General features: G+C 38.5%; 2 protein-coding genes across 4 annotated transcripts in view; one reads left to right on the top strand and one right to left on the bottom strand.

Moving 5' to 3' along the window:
• The window catches only part of LOC5575422 (UPF0668 protein C10orf76 homolog), a 42167-nt gene extending 18432 nt beyond the window's left edge, over positions 1-23735 (top strand). Inside the window, exons 3-9 of the mRNA XM_001661894.2 lie at positions 12223-12381; positions 12448-12663; positions 12724-12944; positions 13009-13241; positions 13339-13452; positions 13527-13640; positions 23440-23735. Coding sequence (XP_001661944.2) covers positions 12223-12381; positions 12448-12663; positions 12724-12944; positions 13009-13241; positions 13339-13452; positions 13527-13640; positions 23440-23700 — 1318 coding nt within the window. The 3' untranslated portion in view covers positions 23701-23735. The remainder of the gene's footprint in view (positions 1-12222; positions 12382-12447; positions 12664-12723; positions 12945-13008; positions 13242-13338; positions 13453-13526; positions 13641-23439) is intronic.
• A 463-nt stretch (positions 23736-24198) lies between these two features.
• Positions 24199-26478, bottom strand: part of LOC5575425 (aryl hydrocarbon receptor) — a 117654-nt gene continuing 115374 nt past the window's right edge. Inside the window, exon 11 of one of the 3 annotated variants that reach the window (XM_021854311.1) lies at positions 24199-24380. In XM_021854311.1, coding sequence (XP_021710003.1) covers positions 24234-24380 — 147 coding nt within the window. In that variant the 3' untranslated portion in view covers positions 24199-24233. The remainder of the gene's footprint in view (positions 24381-26478) is intronic. The other 2 variants (XM_021854313.1, XM_021854312.1) reach the window with 2 other exon arrangements.

Here is a 26478-nt window from a genome sequence, read left to right as displayed (position 1 = left end):
TTAGCAAACATAATCGATTAAATTTCTGAGAAACCAAATCGGTACTACTGATATTTGACCATGCAACGGAACTCTAGAGCCATCCTTGTTTCGCTTTTAGTTTAGTCCCAGAAAAAAATACTAGAGAAAAAGGGCTTTATACTAGCAGGAAAACCGAATCAAGCTAGAAAATTTGTTTAGTAATCAGAATTCACGTGAGTCCTTGAATTACCAGTACTTACAGTCCTTGTTGAGTTAATACTCATGATTGTTATCCTGGTTTCAAGTGTATTCTCGGGATTGACCAACTCCGAGTCTTTAACCATAACAACAGATTAATTTTCAGAAACTGTTGCCAGTAACAAGGACTTTGTACCGCGAATCCTTGAATTACCGGAACATATTACCCTAGCCCGACAAACAAGATGAGACCAGGGTTCAAATTGGTAGATCTTACCCCGTAATGCATAATGAAAAGGTGATCTACCCGCGTTACGGGTAATTGAGTTTGTTTGTTTGGTAGTCGCTTCCTTGTGTTGTTTGGTTGGGTGATCGGTTTCAGTTCTGTCTCCAGCTGTAGTTCGCCAAACTCCTCCAGTAAATTAGATGTTTGATAGCTTAGGTGCTTCGATCGTGACAATCGATAAAATCAGTCTATTGTTAAAAGTATAAACAACATCGACTGCACGCTACACTTATATTTTTGATAAACGTTAAATCAATACAAGAACCACCTAATGTGGTCGCCTCATTTGGACGATTTGCCAACTTTAAATTAAAATATTTATTCATAAAATCGACAAATTTAATATTTTTTTGTTTGTAAACGTCAATATTAAAGTCATCGGTGACTAAAATAGGAGTATCTTGTTTTACATAATTGAATAAATTACGGGTTATGAACATTTTCGTATTTTGCACAGTAGTACCTGGAGAAATTAACCTTTCGGTCGTCGCGCGAATTTTTGTAACGCGAGTAGTCGCGCGTTGTACTTTGTACAACACCCTTGGTTTTGCGAATATCTCAGGAGTCTGACCCCTTAGAAAGATGACGGCTTCGGCAAAATTCTTCAGTGGTTTAAGGGCTATTATTATTACGGCCAAGAAATTCGGGATTTTGCCACTAGGCGGCGCTAGTGAGCATGAAACTTTTGTTTCTCATATCTCATGGTCCTGACCACTTAGAAAGATTACTTCTTCGGCAAAGTTGTTCGGTAACTCAAGGACTATCATTGTTTGAGCTAGTTGATTCAAAATTTTTCCACTAGGCAGCGCTAGTGAGCATAAAACATTTGTTTCGCAAATATCTCAGGAGCCTGATTTCTTAGAAATATGGTGTCTTCGGCAGAGTTGTTCAGTAGCTCTTATTTTTTTTTTGTTTCATCCTTGAAGTTCGAGATTTTGCAAAATAATGATAGTCCTTGAGATTCTGAACAACTTTGTCCAAGGTGCCTGTCTAAAAAGTCGAGATCCTGCGGTATCCGCAAAACAAAAATTTCATGCTTACTAGAGCAAAATACTGTTACCCGGCCGGTCGGAGGGACCTGGCTCAAATTCAGAGACTCTTAGGGTCGGCTTAAGCTCGTCAAGGGTCCAAGTAAAACGCACGCAACTTCTATAATTCTTTTATTATCACTTACTGAGTGTGGTGTGGGTGTGAGGTGTGTCGATGCGGCCGGCCGGAAGTGGAGCACGTGAGGTTGATCGGCACGTTCTATACTGAACCCGAAGTATACGGGGCTTGGATGGCTTGGTGTGGCCCAACGGTCTCCGCGTTGGAGGTTACGCCAGCTTCCTAGGGCGTCGGGGTTTCCCAATGGTCGGCTTCTGGTGTCCTTGGTGATCCTTGGACCTTACGCGGGCCTTCAGGGCAGCTACAGGGGTTCACCACGGGTTTAGACGGGTCGTAGCCTTTGCCAAAACCTTCAGGCAAACGATAACGGGTCCTGGTAGTAGGGTTATGGGTAGGGCGTTAGGCTGGCTATTGGGTATTCTGGATATCGGCAATACTCATACCTGATTCGAATGGTATATCTACTTAGGCAATAATGCACTTGAAACGGAATAACGGTCAACTTAACTTCTCGAAATATTTCCGTGTGGTCTCACTGAGATCAAATTTTGGAATAGACCTTTTTTTAGCACTATTCAACCCAGTAGCCTGCTCATCCTGTTCCCTTTTCTATACCCTTTCTTTTATTCCCTTTTTGACGTGGCATACCTTATGGCTGACCGTGTTCCCCTATTTGGCTCACTACGTGCATGATTTGTGTTAGACGTGTTCAATGTGTTTCGTGTGTTAACAAATTTTGTTCCTTATAACTAATTCCGGAATGATACATTTAATTAACAATTATTAACAACATAATAACAACCATATAACAATTTTTACTAACATTTCTTCTTAATTCTAATAATTACTTTAATTTAATTAAACAACAAACTAACAACAAATACTAACAATTATTCTGAAAAATAAATAAACAAATTAAGTTCTTCTCAACGGTAACAATACCATATTTTTTGGCTCAAATAATGATTGCCCTTGAGCTACTGAACTACTTTGCCGAAGACACTAGGGGTATTCACTTAAAGTTGCGTAATTGAAAATCTGCGTAAAATGAGTAATGAATTATTTCAAATGAAATGTTCCACTTCTGAGACGATGATAAATGAAAAATACATCTAGTTACCCAACATGAACATTTGTCAAATAGCGAAAGGTGTGTTTTCGTTTGTTTATTTTCTGAATTTGAACTTATTCCAGACTTGAAATCTTAGTAAAATAAAATTTCGGGGATTATTTTATTTAAGTTTAAGCTAAAAACCAACCATTTGTGCATACCAAAAAGTTTATTGGATTGTTGTATAGGCAATAAGAGGCAGTGCAAGACAGCAGCAGTTATAAGACATATCTGGACATGGTTCGTGTGACTGAAAAAAAAAATCACAACTTAACCAATAAAGCACGACGACCACTTCGAGGTGACAAAATCATCCGTGTTGCGACAAAAACAGTATCGTGTGGCCAAAATGACAAACCGTGAAAGGACATTCCATGGATTGCAATTTTCATTTGTTCTCTGACTAGCTTCTACGAAGCATCACCTCCTAATCTCAGAATTACTTTTTTCATATCATTCTCTTGTCTAATTCATGCCACACCATGCGCATCAGGTTCAATAAGCAATTTTATGCTGTAATTTTGCACATACGAATACTTTGTTACCTCAGCAATTATATCGTTCCAATAATTTTCTGAATGTGAATTTTGTTTGTTTGGGTTTGGGAGTTGCTACGGCAATTATCGCATCCTTGGATTGAATATTGTCTCATTTAAATCATTTGAAATATTCCATTCATAGCATACGCAATATCGTGAAATATTTGAGATACGCAGTTAATTATGACTTACGAAGAAATTTACACTTTTAAGTGAATACCCTTACTATCTTTCTAAGTGGTCAGGCTCCTGAGATATCTACAAACAAAAGTTTCATGCTCACTAGCGCCGCCTAGTGGCAAAATTTTGAATCAACTAGCTCGAAAAATAATAGTCCTTAACTTACTAAACACCTTCGCCGAAGACGGTATCCTTCTAAATAGTCAGGATCCTGAAATATCTGCAAAACCAAAGTAAAATTTCCATGCCCACTAGTGCCACCTAGTGGTCAAATTCCGAATTAAATAAGTTACCATCAGATACCGCTTCACCTCCAGAACAACTTTAATAAAGACCCCAAGTTTCTATATTATCTGGATTTTAAGATATGACGATTTCAAACTGTGGTTTCCTCGAACCGTACATAGTGCGTTCATTATTATGTGACTTCCATGTACATCTGCTGATTTGACCGTTTTATAAAGGGCCATACTGTATATAAAAACTGTGGATTATTGTTCTTAAGAAGATTCTTGAGGAATACATTTTGGTTTGGTGTCGATAGATATCTTTGTTGCAAAATGATAGCATATAAATCACAACTGTTGTACAAAGTACAACAGCCACGGTGCTCCCCTGACCGTTATTATCAGGAAAAAATCTCCATCAAATCTGTGCCCCCCAGTCGATTTCCATAGCTAAGCTGCATGTCTGGGCAAAATTTTAAAAAAATCGTAGGGCCCGTTTTGAAGTTACGCCCTTTTGAATGTGTAAGTCCACTAATTCTAAGGAAATCTGTGATATTTAAATTTGTTTTCATTGGCCGTGATTATCAGAATAAATATAATATTAAAATTTGAATCAAAGTTGGTTCATATAGTTATTTAAAACTTCTGGGAGGAGTTTTGAATGAGAAGATAGACGAAATTTGGAGTTACGTCCTTTTGGAAGCGTAACCATTGAAAACACTAATTTCCAATAGATTAATTAGGCATTCTTTTAAGCAGGCATTCCGTTAAGCATGTTCAAATATTTTCAATGACACATTGCACTTATATGTCACCCAAGTCTTGCACAATTGATTATTTTTTCAAAGGCTCAAGCGCTGTAAGGCATTACGGAGCAGTTTAGTGTCATAATTATTTTTCATGAAATATTGTTATGGCCCTACTAGCTACTTTGGGCCTTCCTTAGCCGAGTGGTTAGAGTCCACGGCTACAAAGCAAAGCCTTGCTAGAGATGATTGGGTTCAATTCCCGGTCGGCCCAGGATCTTTTTGTAATGGAAATTTCCTTGACTTCCCTGGGCATAGAATTTATTTGTACCTGTCACACGATATACGATGCGAAAATGGTAACTTTGGCAAAGAAAGCTCTCAGTTAATAATTGTGGAAGTGTTCATTGAACACTAAATAGAGAAGCAGGCTTTATCCCAAAGGGGACGTAATTCCAATAAGAAGAAGCAGAAGCGGCTATTGCGGCTTATTTTGTACTGCCTCAGAACATAAACTTCAATTGCTTAGTAATGCACAATTGGCTTTTTTAGGGGTATGCAGATTCTTACATATTCTGAATCTAAGTTTAAAATTTAACTAGAATTCAAAGTTTCACAATTCTCTGTGACCCGGAGCTATGTAGAAAACACGTTTGAAATAGGTATGGAAATCACTTTCAAATTACCCCTCGGCAAATTTTACTTCGGGGCGAGCTATCATTGTGTAAATTGATATGTCATTGAGTCGACGGATTGAAATCTTTTTTCATCATTTATAGTATCAAAATTAAGATATCGAAGCGCAATAAAATCGTGTATATACTTAGAAAAATGTGCTCTTCCGATCAATCTACAAAATTCATCACTAAACAACCCAATTGGTCAAACTATAGAACTCTAGACCACTGTCAATACTTTTGTGATCATTTGTAGCACACATTACTACATTTATATTTTTCAAAAAATGCTTAAGAAAAGTAAGAAACATTCGTTATTATTTGGTTCATTGAATTTAAAATCATAACACTTTCAGATCTTTATGTTCCCTCCCCTTGGTTATGCGACCTTGCCGCGATGGGAGGGCATAATCCATTAGCCCATATGATGGAAACCAAAGGCGTAACCTGTAGTGGTGGTATCACATTTTGGCATTTTTTGCTTAAAGCCGCGTCATAATTCATATGGCATAGACGCAATAATATCTCGGATGTGATCCAACGGACATTCTGCGTCATTGATAGAATTGATGCCCATTTCAAATAATTAATCTATTCGAAGTGGACATTAATACTATTGGTGACGTTCAGTTTGCCTTTTGCTAACCAGAATGATCCGTAGCCACTCTTACTATTAGCTAGCTAGATACATCGTTATCATATACGACGTAGGGAATATTTAGGAACTCTTAGGAAAATGACTAGTAGATTCACTGAGTAGAAATAAGTGGCGACAATCTTATTTTAATATGGTTTTTACATTGCCATAATAAGAAATACCTCTTTTGTAACAGCGGTATAAATAATCCAGTGGCGATTCCCTAACCTCAAATCTACCTGTTCCACGAATAGAAATTCTTGAATTTCAGCAACAAATTTGCATGTAATGAGTAGAAATTTGTTAGAAAGGACGATTTCAATAATTAACTTTTTGATTTATAGTCTAAATTTGCCGAAATAGTCATTTTTAGAGTCGTAGAACAGGTAGAAAGTGAGGTTACGAGTCGCCACTGAAATAATCTAATTCCAGCTTCATTTTCGCAAAATTTACAAGTAGAAAGTAGGCGTTGTGAAGCATTGCATTTGCCACCGAAAAGTGAATCTTGTAGGAGACTGTAATAGAAGCCTAAGGTAACTTTACTCTTCAATATTCACTATAAAAATGACTATGGAAAGTAAGACGCTGAGATCGATCATTAGAGTACACTTGCTAGTTTCGAAAAATTGTTGAACAGACAAGGAAAGCGACTTTTTTCTTTAAGGATATATGAACGTTATGACCAATAAATACTTTTAACAACAAAAAATGAAATTAACTAGAACTACTACTAAACAGCCTAATTTTGTTAAGACTCGACGACACTTGACATTTAAGACTCAAATCTTACGTAAAAGACAATAGTAATCAGAATAGCACTTGAATGACAAATTATTCAAAACCATTTCGACTAGACAGTATTAGTAATGCACTACTATTTCAAACAAATTCTAATGGAGCTGCTGATTTTCATAATGCTTCCTTTTCTCAGAAGCAAGGGAATATGGGTACTTTTCAAAAACTACCACGTCACAATACTAATAAAAAACAGTGTTCATGTGGGCGCCATTGCCTAGTCCGTCTGAGTATTGGTCCTGGTAGAGGGGAAACTTGGCAAAAGCCAGACCGAGGGTTCAGCCTTGACAAGTTAAGCTGTCAGGCAGCTCCAACTGAATACCACACAAAAAAAAAAAAAAAAAAAAAAAAAAAAAAAAAAAAAAAAAAAAAAAAAAAAAAAAAAAAAAAAAAAAAAAAAAAAAAAAAATAACACTTTCAGATCTTTATGTTACATGTCTCTCTAGAAAATCAAACTCTCTTGAGAAGATTCTATACCTTTACTCCGTATTTCATCAACCCGAGTGTCATCTACCTGAACGCACTATTACACTGAATGCTATTATCCCGAATATATAATTACCTTGTATGACATTGTCCCGTGATAATGGATTTCGAAGTAATGCCACTCCAGAAACTGGAACATGCGAAGATGGTCTTCGGGTATTCGGGGTAATAGAATTCAAAGTCAAGGGGTATAATTTTGAAAAGATATATAAAATATGGTTAAAACAGATTTGTTCATGGATTTCACGTAAATTCCTGTTTTGATTACCGGAAAATCGTAAATTGACCTGTGGCGCTGTTGATAACCTGCTGCCCTTTCTACCCGAATATGGTTTGAAACCTACACAAACTGAAGATTTCCATGTAAACGTTTATATGTTTTCGATCGCAGACTGTGCTTGTGAAGTAAAGACTCACCAGCTGCTATGACTCATCACAAACGAAAATAAAAATCATTCTTTGGGAGCTTCACAAAGTTTTCCAAATTGACAAAGACAAAGATTTAAAATTAAGCTCTGTAAATGCTACAATTTAAAACTCCATTAAACATAATAACAATGGATGTTCTAAACTTTGCATTGTTTTCTTCCATTTTGTATCGCTACTTTCTACGTTGTTAATTTTATTTTATTCCATACACTGCTATCCATAACCGAAAACTTAACTCGTATGGTATTCCTTGACGTAAACTTCGCTTCGATGTACAATAAGTAACAAACAATCAGTTGCTTGAAAAATAATTTGAATCGTGAGTACATGGGTTCACCAAGTTAGCCAAAATATTGTGCTACAAGAACTAATTTGGTTACATGATTAAATTAGCTCCGTAATGCATTAAACACTTGAGCCTATGGAAAATCAATTGATTGTGGAATACTTTAACGGCATATAAGTACAATGTGCCATTGAAAACATTTGAATATGCTCAAAGGTATAAGAATGCCTAATTAATCTATTGAAATTAGTGTTTTCAATGGTTACGCTTCCAGAAGGACGTAATTCCAAATTTCGTCTATCTTCTTATTCAAAACTCCTCCCAAAAGTTACAAATAATTATTTAACCAACTTCGATTCAAATTTCAATATTATACCTATCTTGATAATCACGGCCAATGAAAACTCGTTTTAATATATCAGATTTCCTTAGAGTTAGTGGACTTACACATTCAAAAGGGCGTAACTTCAAAACGGGCCCTACGATTTTTTTAAAATTTTGCCCAGACATGCAGCTTAGCTATAGAAATCGACTGGTGGGCACAGATTTGATGGAGATTTTTTCCTGATAATAACGGTCAGGGGAGCACCGTGACAGCGCGACAGCAAGAAGGTTAACACTGTTATTAGCAGTATACTTCAATGTCCATAACCATAATCGTTGCCGCACAAATGTCTCCAACCTGATCTGCTACACCAAGCATTGCATCATATCCCTCACTAATCTTTTGAATTGTGCGAGGAACAGCTACGTTCAAGGCCGTATCCTTCTGGTAAATCGTCACACCTCCAGCTCTGACGCCTGGGCGTTTGAACTGGTTATGCAGCTGTAGCCAGCAATGTCGACGGAGGAGTGATCGTCTAGCCAAGTCTCACTCAGAGCAAGAAATTTAGAATTTGGTCTGTAGCAATGACTTGCGGTCTCATTGCCCCACCAAATGCTGCAAAACGAATATGAAATTATAAACTTTAATTAAATTAATAAACTTTAATTTATCTCTATGAAACTTTTTTAAATGAAATGATTCGATGATTTACAAATTTACATAATTGGAGTAATTTCCAGATAATGTCCGGTACTGAGAGCCACCTCTTAAGATTGATCAATTCCAGGGTTGTTAACGTTAATCAACGATCAACGTCAACGCCGTTGCGTTAATTTTCATTGTTGTTAGCGTCAATGTTAACGCGTTTGCGTTGAATCAACGTCAACGATCACCGCTAACCAAAGCGTTGATCTTATGTTTCGTACAGGTTCCCCGAGAATGTTTCGAAACATCAATAAACTACCCGTTTCTATGCTGATACCCCGTATCCATGGAAAATTGATTAAAAAAATCAAAGTTCACAGTGCAGAGCAATTATTTGGCACTCAACAGCCAGCCTCTTTGACCGTCAGTTTTGATTGCTTGGAAGAACTATTACAAATTGCAAAGATTTCATAGCAATATTGTAACCATCGTATGACCTCTCGCCGTTCCAGCAACCCACAACAATGAGCTGAAATCGTTACCAGAGAGTGGCTTCCTTTGCCTCCAGCCAGCACACGGCGTTTTTTTTTTTCTACCCTTCCAGCAACCAAGATGTTTCCGAGTGACCGCCTCCAGAATGACCCGATTTCTCATTTTCAAATACAACGGGTACCTCTTCTAGTACTATAATTCGTCCCCGGTACCCAAGTTTCACATTTGGCCCTAACACCTAATTTTATATCAGCTTTGTGATGTTACTGCTCATGATAACAGGAGGGTGGTTTCTATGGTGACATTTCGTTGTAAAAATTTAACCTTCCGGTCGTCGCGCGGTTGACCGTCATCAGAAGCACTGCGCTAATGTTGTGTGTAAAAAGCAAGATTTCAAACTCCCTGTAGAAGTGAAACAGGATTGGACCTGCCATCCCATTTTTAACTAGATGTTCATTGTTCCCGACCCTCCAATGTGATTTATCCAGTTATAAAAATCCATTGAAACTACAATAATAAATATTTTATTGTTTTGGTGTATTTCTTATATATCTATAAACAGTTATACAGTTAAACCTCCATGAGTCGATGTTCCATTACTCGATATCGACTCATGTAACCATATGAAAAATCAAATTTCATGGTTACTATGATGGTCCCCTCAAACGGCTTCCCATAGCATTGCTGTTCCATGACTCGATATTTCCATGAGTCGATGGTCCCTTCAATATCGACTCATGGAGGGTTAACTGTACAATAAAAAATACTAACGGATCCTTGAAGCATGATGCATCAAAATGCTGAGAACAAATTCGGCGATGCTCTTTCTTTCTTTTGACTACCGTGCCGTGTATGTGTTTACGGCAGAATTCTTTCAAACCGATTAATCTGAAAATAAACGGAAGATGAACTAATGTATAAAGAAGCTTATAAATGCGTTAACTTACTTGTCGTTGTCTTCGGGAAAACGGTGTAGGGAAACCACTGTATGGGTTAGGGGGGTCTGTAGCCTTGAGGTTACGCTTTCGCTTCATAAGCGGAAGGTCATGGATTCGATTCCCAGCCCCTCCACAAAAAACCCGTCCAGCCACCAGAAGACGCCTCACGGAGGAACGTGCTTTGGGGAGCACATCCATCCTCCGTCAGTATCAGATGGTGACTGAGACAAACTGACCCCCTTCGCAGGCAGCTAGCCTCACTAATAGCAGAGCTCTCTCCTACCTGCTCGGTGTGAGAGTAAAAGAGTGAAACTAGATGTAAATATAGATAAGTTGAAAATAGATCTGTATCCATAAAGAAGCTACAACATCAACTGAGTCCGGCACAGTAGTGGCCACGAGCACGGAGTGACTTAAAAACAAAAAAAAACAAAAAAAAAACAAAAAAAACCACTGTATATGGGATGGGATGCTGAATTTGTCCCGAGTTTTGCAACTGTCGATGCAACAGACTTTCCCCATGGCGAATCAACAATTGTTTGTTTATTATCACATGGCAACGCGGATTTGGATTTTGCGGGTAGCGAGATGAATTAGATTTCAGCTTTGCAAGGCAGATAGAAATGTAGGTATTGTGTTTGCTAATCTAGTACTTCATGATCCCAAAGAAAAGTCATTTTATATGCAAGTCCTACGTCTTTATTTCATCTTTGCCTTTACTGTAACATCATTTTCCCACCAAATCCAACTGAAAGAAAATCAGTCAACATTCCATAAAAACTGCACTGAGATCATGCTTTTGTTTTCCTCCAAAAAATAGCTTCTGAACATGGCATGTGTCAGCGTCTAAGTTGAAACCGTTGAAACTGCCATCACAATTCGTAGTTATCTTGTACTAATGTTAGTAATGAATTGTTCACTCGTTATTATTATGTAATCTGAAGCTTTTTCTGCTTTTCTACATTTATTTTTTTTATTAATCTATCGGTTTTTTAATATTAGAATCTCCAAATCGTTAACGTTAGAAATAATGAAGTCGTTGACGTTAAATCAACGCTGTGCGTTAACGTTATCGTTAAATCGTATTTCAACGCAATCAACGCATGCTGCGTTAATCGTTACAGGTTAACGTTAACGAAATAACGAAACGGCGTTAATCGTTGATTAACGTTAACAACCCTGGTCAATTCAGCATTGTTTTTTCATTAAGGCTTAGCTGCACTCATCGATTTCCCTTCATCGTTGATCTCTTTGCGTTATTGCAGAAAACTGATTCTCTTTTCGTAACATATGTTTGTGCTTTAGGATGAAGAATCACTATAACTTGCTTCATTAACAAGAATGATTACAGACTTATTTAATTTAGCGAAGTTATTAGCGAAAGAGAGGATCGATGAAGAGAAATCGCTCATGTCAGTTAGGCCCTTATGCAGTAACACAGTAGAATTTGGTATTTAAATACATTATCAAAATTCGTGTTCAAATTTTCAAATTTATTTGTGTACGCTTCAAAAATGAAAATACAGTCAACTCTCCCTAACTCGATATTGAAGGGGCCATCGAGTTAGGGAGGTATCGAGTTACAGAACACAGAACCAGTGCAACTGCAATCCAAGGGACTATCGAGGTAGCCATGAAAACCAACTTTTACTATAGTTCTCTAACTCGATATCGAGTAAGGGAGAGTTAGCTGTATTTATTATAGTATATGAGTAACAAGATTGCACAAAACCATTTTTTTTAAATTATGAATTTGGTAGTTTAGGTGTCCGGTACTAGCGGTTCTCCTCCCAAAATACCTATCTTCTTTTTTACTTTTTTTTCGAATTTTTCGACTTCACAACAATTATTTGTTTTCAATAGTAAATTTATGGTTTTCAATAGTTTATTGAAACAGTTAGTAAACTGTTGAAATGATCTGATGAGTATGCAATCGTATTCTAGTAACGATTGTATAGTATTCATCTGATTCGGTATGCCTTAAATTCATTGAAAATCAATGGAACTCTGGAGCGGTCACGGGAAAGAGAGGGTTAATACTTTTTAGAAAATGTAATAGAATCCTACGAGCTGCAGAATAAGTTCTCACTACAGTACCGTAGCTCTGACCTTAAGTACATTGATGTTCTCATAATTAATTTAACTATATTTTTCTAGCTTTGGACACGTGATATCTGCCACATTGTTCGAATTCATTAAACAACAAACTACAAACGTACTAGCAGTACAAAACAACTCTTGGATAAGTTCGCTATCCTCGATGGTAGGAAACATGTTCCTCTCTGACGAAGTGGACGAAAAGATGTATCAAATCAGGTAAGATACATAAGCATTTCCTTCTTTTTTTTCAAGATATAGGTGCCTACAACTATTGCTTTCTAGACAAAATAATGCCTTGCTGTTAGCACTGTACGAAGCAGTGCATTTGAACAGAAACTTTATCACTACATTGGCCACCACTCAAGCAGAGTCAAGTTCGCCGCCCTCGCCGTCAAACACCCTCAATAGTCATCATTCCATCAGCGACCTCTCGTCAGCGCCTATCATCGACGTGACGCAGTATCCAACGAATTTACTAGTGGCCGTATTTCAGTACTGGTAAGCGTTGAATGCAATTTTATATTTCAAGGAGCATTTGAATAAGTATTGTACTTTCAGCTCGGTTGTTATGATGGATCATAAGAACGAATCGAGTGCCGTAAATCTGAAGCTGTGTTTCATAATCCTAACATGCATATCGGAGGATCAATATGCCAATTCGATGATGCATGACTCGAACCTGACATTCAAGATATTCCTCCACAGAGCACACATGCGCCATAGAAAAGCGACCACTGACCGAGCCTCGCGGCCACAACCACTAGCTGCAACATTATTAGGTTGGTGGCAACTGAAAATACCAGTTTAAAATATTGAACATCATTTCTCATTGCTTCGTTTCAGATTTGCTTGTTGAGTTTATTGTTTCCCACTTTATGAAAAAGTTTCCAATGGAGTTGTACTTGCTGTGCACCGGAATCATACATCGCGTTATCGTCTATCAAAAGCGCTGCCGCGTACGACTTATATATCCTTGGAAGGAACTGTGGACGGCCCTAATAAGTCTACTTAAGTTTATCGTTTATCAGGAGCAAACGTTAGTTAAAAAGTGTAACATATTTCATCTAGCTATTCAGGTAAGTAGGTGATCTGAACACAATTTCTAGATTCTAGATAGTTCGCATCGTGGTAATTTAATTTGATTCAAATGATAAAACCCGTATCTTGTTTCAGGTTGTTAATATCTTCAATCTTTTTATCACATATGGTGATACCTTTTTGGCAACTACCAGTAGCTACGATGAGCTGTATTACGAACTGAACAGGGAAGAGAAAGTATTTAGTGAGGTAAAAAAGGATGACGATATAATTGGTATCATATTTCCGTTGATGTATAATTAATTCTGATTATTTTTCAATAGATTCACGCTATGGTTCTACGGTATACCACGATTGAAGAGTGCGAATACAAAGAAGATGTATTTAAGCTTTTGAATTCGATGGTGAATATTTTGGCAATCATCAAGCATTTTCAGGTAAGTCAAAAATCCTAGAACTGTTTTCAACTATAAACCCATTCTTTGGCGAGATGAATCAGCTAAAAAATGAAAGAAGATACATATTAGCTATTCTTAGCTTTTAAATACAGGAGGCAATGGAAAAATTAAATATGGATCAAGTGTGCTCTTGATACTTAGCAATCTATAAACGGCAAGATGTTTAAGACAGACATTTTCATTCGCCACTTTAAATTCAAATCATATCATATAGACGACATTGGACATTGAATACATATCTCTCCGTTGTCGTGTAACATCAGGGGGAGTATGCAATTGTGCTTTATGTAAGGAAATTATTAGGAAAAGGTTTGCTGTCAAATGTTTGCATTGTCTGCTGATAGATTAGAGTGAAATAGCTAAGTACCACCAGTGTTTATTATATCAAAATTTCAGAAAAGCAAATCTCACGATATTAGCAATAGAGAATAGTGGAACTAGTCGGCCATTGTGACGATCAGCTTTGTATTCAGAGCTAGCAGCAGGTCTCTTTTAAAGACTTGGTCGCGTTCTCAATGCAAGCCTATATTTATGGAAGACTCCTGAAAAGACTCCTGTTTTTATCAAAACGGTCTTCAAGGTAACTTTTTTTCCTTTTTCATTTTTAATGAATCCTGGTATCTACACAATTATAGAGACTTGAGAGATACCTTCAGAAATTCTTATGTGACTTTTGAACAGGATCTTCAAGATTACATTTGCAGATTCCTCAGCTGCAGGTATTCTTCTAGTGATTTTTTGTGGGTCTTCAGTTATACTTCTCTACTTCATCCGGACGTTTCCAGGTTCTACTTCACTGCAGATAGCCAGTATATTCGTGCCTTTCACCTGACCTGTTACCTGATTTCCTAGTGAATTATATTCTCGCGTGTTTTGTTTCGTCATTCGTACTCAAGGTAACTCGGGACGCCGTGTTATTTTTTCTATTTCACAGCGTAAAAAAATGACATTTTTGCGTGTCTCAAGGATTAAATTATGTGTCTCTAGTAGATTTGAGGTATGTATCTGTATCTGATGCCGTTCTTAGAAATGTTCCAACACGTCACAATTTTTAATATAGGATTTTCAGCTCAAACATATGAGCAACAGCACATCATGTAGTGTTTGGTTCAGGAAAATTGATGATCGCGTTCAATTGGACCCAGAATGTCAAAAACACTACTTGATGTAATAGCGAAGAATATTGTAGAAGATTGTACCATGATCAAAATTAATAAAGTTGGTGTTTTAACTATCTGAAGTATATCATGCAACACTGCTTGTATTTCTTCAACATAGCTTGGAGGTAGCCACTAGACATCATGTATACGCGATTCTTGAGCTTGAGATCAGCTTGCCATGAGCGCACAAAAATAACCGCGCGCTTGAGCACGTGCTATGGAGAGACACATTTTTTTAGATCTCATGTAGCAATGTACTAGCTCAAACGATCACATCTGCACTGGCTCATGCGTCGTCTCATGAGAAAATCTCAATGTGACAGTGCATTAAATGAAAATTTTGAGACTCGCAGGCGAAGGTTGCAAAGGCAATAAAAAGGGTTCAAATTATGGATTGAACTGCCTGTAATCAGATTGAAAGGACTGACGCGGTTGAGTTTCTAGCATTTGAATTGAAAAACATGTGCTGGCCACCGAAGAAGCATAGGCACAGACCGTAGCCGTATGCTTCCGTGGGGTTATTGTACTAGGCAAACATAACTGGATGAAAGTACTCCTGGTAAGCGCATGTGACGAGCCTCACGAGATGTCTCATGAGACTCGCTCACTAGGATATATTTTGTACGTATCTGCATCTCGTGTCTCACATAATCTGTGAGCTGCGTAATGGGATATCGCATGGCACACTAGCTCATTTAGGTATACATGAGAAATACGACACTCTGGTAGCCACTAAGCGCATCATAGCCACCTATGACCGTGGGCGAGCTGAGGCACATGTCGCATGCATATAAGTGACTGTACGGGAGTGCTGATCTAAGCCTAACTTTCAACAACTGAAAGAGTAATGAAAATGAGATTAAATCCAGATACAACCTTCTGCAATTATGTTCATTAGGGTATCAACTAGTGTATTTGTCATTCTGGGCTTATTCAGGGTGTCTACTACCTGGAAAACCTGGAATTATTAGGGAATTTTATTCAACCTGGAAAAAACCTGGAATTCTCAGGGAATTTCGATCACTATCAGGGAAATTATTTTGAGGCAGAGATTCATGATGTTCACGACAAAGGATTTTTGGGTCATAACCCAGAGCTATCATTATTTGCCAGAAAACTCTCTTCATTCGAAAAAAAAAATTCGGCTGCGCCGCTCTCAAAACACTGTATGAGCTGTTTTGATCCTGAGTGAGGATCCTTTCGAGTATGAAATTGTATACATGATTTGATAGCATGGCAACCCTGCCGTGTGGAGACTTTACATCACGAACTTTTTCCATTTCCTTTCCATTTGAGCTTTGAATAAAAGTACAGTTGAATTCGTTCTCTCTACCTGATTGGTTGTGTTGTATTAGCTCTGCTCTACCTCCCAATAGGTTATGGGCCGGTGTTAGCCATTTTGTTTTCGTGTGCATTGAAAATCGCAATTTTTCGGTTCGTTTCAAGTGTGATCGCGAAAATTGAAAATGGAGAGAACGGGTATTGCGAAATTGAATAATGAAAATTACGACTCGTGGAAGCTGGAAGTGGAATTTCTGCTCGTAAGAGAAGGATTGTGGAAGTACGTTTCGCCGGGAGTGAAGCCTGAACCTGCTGCTGACGGCGCAAACGCGGCTGAGATTGCTGCTTGGGAAGAAGCAGATCAGAGAGCGCGTGCGACAATCGGATTGCTGCTTTCTCGGAGTCAACACGGCCATATTCGGAACACTACGACCGCGAAGGCTGTGTGGGATAATTTGAAGCAACAACACGAGAAGAAAACGTTGACTTCCAAGGTGCAACTTCTGAAGCGGATTTGTGACCTTCAGTATCACGAGGGCGATGACATTGTGGAGCATCTGCAGGAATATGAAGATCTTTTCGAGAAGCTTGCGAATGCCGGAACCAAATTGCAAGTGATTCTAGTCTTTCGTAGCATGCCTAGCTCATTTGATGCGTTAACAACTACGTTGGAGAACCGTTCGGAGGACGATTTGACGTTGGAACTCGTAAAAGGCAAAATCGTCAACGAGGTCCTCAAGCGAAAGGAGAAAACACCAGCAGAAGGCATCGCCATGAAAGCGGAAGACAAGAAGAAGAATATTGTGTGCCATCACTGTCAAAAGGCGGGACACAAAAAGCGTTTCTGCAAGCTTTTGACGAAGAAAAATAAAGAAGAAAGTGCGCGAAGTCAGAGTGAGTCTGATCGTAAAGCAGAAAAAGCTAAACTGGCAAAATCGGAAGAAGAAGTGTTCGCGTTCGGTGTAAGTGACAGTGCGGTCTCGAATTCGGTCGACGGCTGGATAATCGACTCGGGCGCAAGTTCACATATGTGCACCAATAAGGGATATTTCCAATCGTTGGACACATTGCGCGATGACACTCCGAAATCAGTTACGGTCGCGGACGGGAAAAGTGCTGATGTGAAAGGTATCGGAATTTGCAAATTGCGTTGCTATGGACAAGACTCAAAAGTGAAACAAATCGTGTTAAGTGAGGTCTTGTATGTTCCGGATCTCGATATGAACCTAGTATCAGTGAGTAAGCTGGTGCAAAAAGGAGCCACGGTTACTTTCAGTGAAACAGGATGTACAATATCAAGAGGAAGTCGGATTGCTGCAGTTGCCCCCAGGTATATGGGCCTTTACCACTTGAGATTGGCGGAACAAGCGGGTGCAGCGATGGAGCAAAGTTGCGGAAAACACTGTGTACATGAGTGGCACCATAAACTAGGACACAGGGATGTCCAAGCCATCCGAGAAATGGAGAATAAGCAGCTAGCGACTGGTATCAAGGTAGGTAGCTGTTCCTCTAATATCACTTGTGAAACGTGTCTGCAAGGGAAAATGACTCGTCTTCCATTTCCCAAAAAGGCTAAAATCAAATCGAAAGCCGTTCTTGACCTGGTGCACAGTGACTTGTGTGGACCCATGAACACAGTCACACCAGGTGGTCACCGCTATTTTTTAACGCTTATCGACGATTTTAGCCGATACACCACGTTATATTTCCTGCACAAGAAGTCAGAAACTGTCGAGGCAATCAAAGACTTCGTGCGGTGTATGAAGACACGATTTGGTAAACCACCAAAAATGATTAGATCTGATCAAGGCGGTGAGTACCGTGCAACGGAGCTGGTTCGTTTCTTGAAGAATGAAGGAATTTTGCAGCAATTTACTACAGCCTATACGCCGCAACAAAACGGCGTTGCTGAGCGAAAAAATCGTTCATTAGTTGAGATGGCTCGCTGCATGATTATTGATGCTGGTATGCATTACCGGTATTGGGCTGAAGCTGTTAGCACAGCCAATTTCCTTCAAAACATGCTACCTACCAAACCGATCCAGTTGACACCGTACGAAATGTGGAGCGGTGAAAAGCCGGACTTTGGAATGATACAAATTTTCGGCTCCGAAGCCTATGTATTTGTGCCGAAAGAAAAGCGTACTAAACTCGAATCAAAGGCGGTGAAAATGACTTTTGTAGGGTATTCATCGCAACATAAGGCGTGGCGCTTTATAGATACGAAAACGAACAAAATTGTTTTCAGTCGCGATGCAAGGTTTCTACCCCCAAAAGAAAACCCTGACTCGAGTACTCCAGACGCGCCAGAAGATCACGTTGTGGAAGAACTACCGCCGGTGTCTGTACCTGCAACTACAGAGAGCCATATGGATAGACCACCAGATGGATTTGCATCGGATGAAGAAGATTTCTATGGATATGAAGAAGAAGATTTCCATGGTTATGAAGATGAACCCACTATGTATGAAGATGCCTGTAATAGCGAAGAAAACGTTTCGGAGCACGGCGATGAAAGTGATGTGGTTCAGGAGGAGTTTGGTGAAATTGAGGAGGAGCAATCCAGTGGCGATCTACGCCGCTCGAATCGGACAAACAAGGGCGTTCCGCCGGATCGTTTTTCTGCTAGCAGTAGATTTGCCCGTCCACAGTCATCGGAACCCAGGAGCTACAAGCAAGCCACAACCGGAACCGAAAGTGCACAGTGGATTACCGCTATGAAGGATGAACTCATTTCGCATCGTGAGAACAAAACGTGGGATGTGGTCAAGTTGCCACCTGGAAAGAAAATAATTGGATGCCGTTGGATATACAAGCGAAAGCTGGATGAACACGGAAGGCTTAGCAGTTATAAAGCGCGCCTAGTGGCCCAGGGGCACAAACAACGATTCGGTCTTGACTACGATGAGATCTTTGCACCTGTTGCAAAGCAAGTCACGTTTAGAATGCTGCTAACAATCGCAAGTCGTCGTAACATGCTGGTAAAACACGTGGATGTTAAGACAGCATATCTGAACGGTGACTTGAAGGAGACTGTGTATATGAAGATTCCACCAGGCGTTGCTGCAGAACCCAACGAAGTTTGCTTGTTACGGAAGAGTTTATATGGACTGAAGCAGTCGGCCCGTATTGGAATCGTAAATTAGATGAGACTCTACGCCAGATGGGATTTAAGCCTGCAGAAGCTGATCCGTGTCTGTACGTGCGTTGGCGTAATAAGAAGTTGACGTTTATTCTGGTGTACGTCGATGATATGTTGATCTGCACAAGCACCCAGGAGGAGTATGAGGAAATTCTTGAAGCGTTGAACAGCAAGTTCCAAATGACCGCCCTTGGAGATGTTAAACAGTTTTTAGGAATACAGGTCACTAAAACTGAAAACGGTTACTGTTTAAACCAGCAAGCATACATTAACCGAATGGTGGCTAGTTTTGGTTTGGACGATGCTAACGGATCTCGCATTCCAATGGACCCGGGATACATTCAGCTGAAGGAGGAGGTAGAAAGGCTACCCAATAATGATAAATACCAGAGCCTTGTGGGTGGTCTGCTTTATGTATCCGTACACACCCGTCCTGACATTGGAATTAGTGCTTCGATACTAGGACGCCGAGTCAGTAACCCAACAGTAGCCGACTGGACGGAGGCAAAAAGAACATTGCGCTATCTGAAAGCTACGAGTGGACTGCAGCTTCAACTATGTTCCATTTATGTAATTAATGGAATTTCTTAAGACATCTTAGAAGCAATCTCTGTAGTGGTTCCTGAAGGTATCCTCAGAAAAAATTGTAGCCAAGATCAAAAAAAAAAAATCCTTGGGGACATCTGGACAAGCCTCTGGTTGAATATTACAACATGTTTTAAACGGGAATCTTGGAGGATGTTCTAGAAAAACTGAGTGGAGAATCATCAGATAAAATCCTAGAGGACTAAGGGCTTTTTAAAAAAAAATATCTGAAATAATATATGTAGGAGTTTTTAATGGAAGCCCTGAGGTATTTTTTGTAATATATTTTGGAGAAAATCCTGGTTTTATTTCGAAATATCCAAAACAAGTTTTTTGGAAGAATTCCTTACGAAAATTCTTGGAGAATGAAAATCTCAAATAAAGATATCAGTCCATCTCTCTCATAATGTCGTCGTAATACATCAATGAAAGTTTGTCCTTACATATACCAGATTTGCCGATATGTCGTCATAATGTCACGACAAAAAAAAAAGTTTTAAAAAGATCCTCAATTTATTAAATCATTTATTAAATAAAATTGCCACAGTTAAATGTTATATGGTCAAATGCGGTTACTCAGGGGCTTGATAATACGTGTTGCTATTATCCGAAAAAATGGACCCGGGAGCCAATAGTTTTATGGATTATTTAAATAACTTTAAATGGGTATATATCTACTTAAATATGTAGCACATAATCACTAACAATTGATTCAATTTGAGATATTTTAAAGAATTTGGATTTTTTGCAGGGTAGAACTGTATGATTATTTGCTAATAAATCGGTTACCTTAGTATTTATTGCCACAAATCCAAATAAAGTTTTACTTTTGCGCCCATGAAGCTGTCTTAGTTATTTAAACGACCAATGGAAATGAACAGTAAATAATATGTACTAAAAATACTTTCAAGAAGAAGCATATTGATGTACTTGAAAGTTCCGTTCTTTTCACAGAGCTCTTATAAACAAAATAAAAGACATCATCATTTGAAAATACAATTCATTTGAATAAAACTTAAGCTTTAGTATCGTTAGCACCTTCATATTGTGGTATTGGATATTGGAATAGCTTCAGCATGCTTTAAATAATGTTTAAAAGCGTATAAATAGCTATTAAATAAAAAACACTTCAAAATTTGTCATTAGTTTGCTTTAAACATATAAAATTAGAGTATTTCTTGAACCTGGATTCTTTTTTTAGTGAAACCGGGAAAAACCTGGAAATATCAGGGAATTTCATTTCGGTAAACGAGTAGACACCCTGTTATTTGAACGCGAACAATTAGTATACGGAACGAAACAGTGACATAGGATCAATTTTCAATATATTTGAGACGAATATCCCATACAAACTTCAAATCGAATGCGCCAGCTGGTGAAGCAACCAATTGAGTTAAAATTTTGAGAGAGCGTTGAAGCACATCGATTTATTCCTTAATCTTCCCGATGATCGTCGTCCCGGCTATGATACACACATGGAGATAGATGCTGCTGCAGTTACGTCCTACAATTTTAATTCGGAAGGGACAGCCTCAGTACATCCTCGTACATTGCTTCCCATAATAACATGCCCAGGATTGAACCTTGAGGTACTCTAATGGTAATTCGAACGCATTTCTGTTCATTCCCTGTGTCGTATTGAAAAATCCTATCATGAAAACTCTTAGAATTGCAACAGAGCTCTGAGGTGGTGAAATGCTTGCGCTATCGCCCCTAGTGTGCGCTGCTCAACGCATTCAGTAATCGTAGGCTTCGTGGTCCCAGATAGCCGTAGCGGTAAACGCGCAGCTATACAGCAAGACCAAGCTGAGGGTCGTGGGTTCGAATCCCACCGGTCGAGGATCTTTTCGGGTTGGAAATTTTCTCGACTTCCCAGGGCATAGAGTATCTTCGTACCTGCCACACGATATACGCATGCAAAAATGGTCATTGGCATAGTAAGCTCTCAGTTAATAACTGTGGAAGTGCTCATAAGAACACTAAGCTGAGAAGCAGGTTCTGTCCCAGTGGGGACGTAACGCCAGAAAAGAAGAAGAAGAAGGCTTCGTGGTTAGCGTTACCAAGCATTTAACCGCATCGATCCAAGGAATGTGTGTTCGATTCATGCTTCATCCTGGGAAGCTTTTTGTCAGGAACGTGTTCCGGCTGTGCCACTGTACGTTGCATGCTAGTCCGTTGTCTAGTGTGGTGCTTGCTTCATAGGATATAATAGGGTCCTAAAATTTTTAATGAAATCTTGTTTTTATTTAATAAGACGAAAGAGTATGTTCTTGCAATCACTTTAGCATTTTTTCCTGTTCAAATAACGGGGACGGACCTGGTGTAGTGGTTAGAACACTCGCCTCTCACGCCGAGGACCTGGGATCGAATCCCATCCCCGACATAGTCACTTATGACGTAAAAAGTTATAGTGACGACTTCTTTCGGAAGGGATGTAAAGCCGTTGGTCCCGAGATGAACTAGCCCAGGGCTAAAAATCTCGTTAATAAAGTCAAACCAAACCAACCAACCTGTTCAAATAACGGTTATATCACATTTAAAATTAAATTACAAAAATAGGTTCAAATTTGAACCTTGCCACTTTAGATCATGTTTGACATTCACTGAGTCGGCAAAAACGCCACAGGGGCTCATCTTTTTAACATTGGTGTTGTTCCTATTTGACATTTCGGAAGGGACACGGAAAACAAAATACACCCAAAATTTGAGTTTAAACCAAAGGGTGTGACAAAGTCCCAGAAATCCGAAAAAAATGTTTTTTGGCCGTAAACCAACGAAAATCATACAAAAATTGAGTAAACATGTGATTCTGGCCTAAACTTAATCGTTTGGTACTAAAATTAGGACAGGGCTTTAGGACCCTATTGTCCTTTGGAAGCGTCGATGTCTAAAAAAAATACCGAACTGGTTGGTCGACAAACTTTCCGCACTTTCCGTATACGGTACTAGCATATTGAATATTAACCTCTCCAACAGCTTGCCCGCTGTATCTAAGGAGAGAGGTTATACGTCGTGGTTTTTCTCGCTTTTAATTTAATTATAATTCTGTCGCATCCGGTCAAACTGCCAATCTCGGACGAATTAATTCGTGTTACAATCGTAGCTCTAGTCTTTGCTATCACCACACTAGGGGTCGTCCATAAACCACGTAATCATTAAAGGGTGAGGATATTATTTGGTCAAAGACCACGATCCACACAAATTAAGAATTTTTGTATGGAAAATAGATCACGAGGGGGAGAGGGAGTCCAAAAAATTCCAAAATATGGACGATATGGGCGTCACCTTAGGAATTCGAGTCGGCCCTATGTCAACATTTCCATCGCTTCTTCTAAAACCGATCCGGTATTCAGTTCCCGTTGCTGACTCGAATGACTTTCGCGCATATTTTAGGCATTTTATGATTTGACCTTTCCCGAAGTACTTGAAGCAAATTTAGTAGGCTTCTGTATGCTCAGCAGACATTCCGACTAGCCTACCTCAAGCATGCGCAACTTCATTGCTTTGTGAGCATCTGCAAATTAGGAGATAAGATTTTGAGACGACTCAGCTTACAACACTGTTAGTTAACATACAAATTTAGCATCTGAAATTTTGCTGTCGTTTACAGATAAAAATCAAAGAGTGGCTATCTGCTGAATCTTTATCCACCCCAACGGAGGAGCAAATATTGGCCCAAATACAGAAAAACTACGATCTAACCTTGAAGCTGCAGGACTCCTTGGAGTTTTTCGAAAGGTACACGGAAAAACCACATGATCTATTTTTCCGAAATTTGGTAAAGGATGTAGTCATTGATACTCGAAAATCAGTGTATAACGTGATAAAGAACTATAACGCCAACAAATCAAAAGAAATTTACGAACAATAATTTTCCGTTTTATTTTTATTGTGATCCGAAATCTCCATCCAAATTTCTAGTAGGGATATTGATGTTTCTCCATAGTAGTGATATAGTGGGTAGTTGTTGCTTCTGCCGACACACTCGATTCGATCAGTTATCTCGTTTGCTGACCATTTATACAGTCAACCTTCCATGAGACAATATCGAAGGTATCATCGACTCATTGAAATTTTGAGTTATTTTCAGTTTTTCTAAGGATCATTATAGCAACCCAATTTGGATTTCGTGGATTATCGACCCTTGGAGTAAATGCAAGCTAGAAAATATTTGCTTTCCTATTTATAAAGAAAATAAGACTTTCAGAATTTTCCATTTGAAGCTATTTCGTGACATACAAACACAACTGTATTTTTATTTATATAGAAGATGGATAGAAAATTTATTTACTTGGAATGTAAAATTACCTTTTTACTAAAAACTGAATCTTCAAAAAATATTAATACTTTATTTTGTTAGTATTCGGTTTGTCATCAAAATAATTAAAATAACACATAGAACAGTTATTGTTCCAATAATGTATTTGTTACATCGGATAGCGATAACAGAGGACTGTTGATGAGCTTCTCATCATTTGGACAAACACCGATTTGCTCATGACTGGGGATTCTCGCTGTTGGGACTAGTACGTCGTCGTTTTTGCCAAGATCCTGCGAATGGAAAAGCAACATTTGATTACAACGTTATAGAAATATTGAAAATAGGCATTTTAGGCAATATAAATTATTTGAAGTTCAAGTTTATTAAAAGTTTTTGGTACAGGGCTCTCTTATTTTCCAAGAAGTCTTCTTCCGCTCATAAAATATATGGATACATTTAAAATATATAACGGTAGGGTAACGGTCGTATTTTGGATCCCCAAAGGAAATGATTTTGGGTTTTTGTACGAATTAATTACTTACACAGCGTATCCAAGTCAATGAAGATGCAAAAATCTAGAGAAAAGCTTCCTCTGTAAAATAAAAATGCTCATACGGTCATGCATGGTCCAAAAGACGTCTAAAATTATTCAATTGTGAAGCACTATTTTTCATTATGTTGGCCACCCAAAAACATGTTGGACCCTTAAAGTATATATTTTGGACCACCGGCATTTATATTTGTTTGGAGAGTAAATCAAAGATATTTTTGGTTTAATATATTTGCGCATAGTCTAATCAATCGATTAACAATAGAGAACGGAAAGAGTTTTCGCTTTCTGAACTAAAATTTGAAAAAGGTTTTTGTTTTTTGGGTTTTTGAACAATTTCTGACGTCTTCAATTTCTGCTTGAAACGTGTTGTAACGGTTGCGTGGACAAACCGATTGAATTAAATTAATTTAGGTCAAAATAAAGACATTCTCTATGCATAAACGGATGATGCAAGTGTGAAACAGTCCTATCTTATCACTTGACTTGCGAATTGAGTTGATCTTTTGATTCAAGAGCGGAAATTTGTTGAAAAATGACCCAGGGGGTCCAAAATGTATTGGTTATCCTATTACTCTTAGTTTTACTTAACTTCCTTCAGCTGAACAGTTCGGTGATAGTAGTTTTTGCAATTTCTCATCGTAATAGGCTGTTTTTCATCACGCCAATCTGTCATGAACGACCTACTTTCCTGAACTGAATTATACAGTGTGGTAATAGTCATAACGCAACTGAAACCAGTGCTGTATTGATTCATTACGCAACGCTTCCTCATTACGCAACTGTTTTGAGTTGCGTAATAAATCAATACACAACATTTTTTCAGAAATTGTAAAATAATGGTGAATGCATTCCGATATGATTTCTGATACCCTCGGGGTCATCTACGAAATTGCAAAAAATGTTGTACGCAACTCGTTGCCGAACCCGATTTTTACAGCACTCGTCGTAACTATTCAACTCGGCAAGCCTCGTTGGATAAATGTACGTGCTATGAAAATTATCGTTCCGCAACTTGTTGCGTAAACTACTACACAGAAAAAAATCCGTGAACAGCAGACGTGAACTCGTCAACAACAAAAATACACCGTGAACTAGATCATGTTTATGTGACCATTGGTGGTAGTTCATGGTGTATTTTTGACAGTTCACGTTTTCCAAAATTCTTTTTTGAGCGTGTATTTTGCAATTTCTGTTCGTAATAGGCTGTTTTTCATATTGCAAATATGTCATGCAGTCTTCAAAAAATCCCACTCCAAGAGCTGCAGAGATCAAAAACCATCAGAGCAAGATTAATTCTACGCGCATCTTTTGTTCAAATCCAGGCATGCAATGAATCATGCCACATGTATGAGAGGATTGAATCCCAGGATTCAATCTTTGATCGATTGTTAGCCGGGTAAATCAATCGAGTAAGGATTGATATTTCATTCCATATCGGATGAAAACTTTTGTCTGACAGGACACATTTGAAATGTGTCTGAAAGATTTTATCATGCACAGTTGCTTCCAGTGAATAGTTTCTGGGAACTAGCGACAATTTTTGGTAACATTCTGACCTGACGTAATGACTCCTCGTGTAGACGGGACTCCGAGCTCTCAAACAGAAAATATGAATCATGGGCTATTGATTGAATACCCGTTGAAACATGTCTTGATTCAACGAAACTTCGGCATTTGAGTTTTTGTCTAGATTAATTTCTTGGGTGAAAATAACCAGAAGTAGTCGCAATTTGCAGTGGTGTGATACCATTTCTACTCTACCCTTATTTGCTGCATTTCATTGCCTTCCATATTACTTTGTCGCTTGTTCGGTAGTCAGGTTTTATTTGCCCCAT

This window comes from Aedes aegypti, chromosome 3, assembly GCF_002204515.2.
Source record: "Aedes aegypti strain LVP_AGWG chromosome 3, AaegL5.0 Primary Assembly, whole genome shotgun sequence".
Classification (NCBI taxonomy): domain Eukaryota; kingdom Metazoa; phylum Arthropoda; class Insecta; order Diptera; family Culicidae; genus Aedes; species Aedes aegypti.
This window is presented reverse-complemented; position numbering and strand designations above follow the sequence as displayed.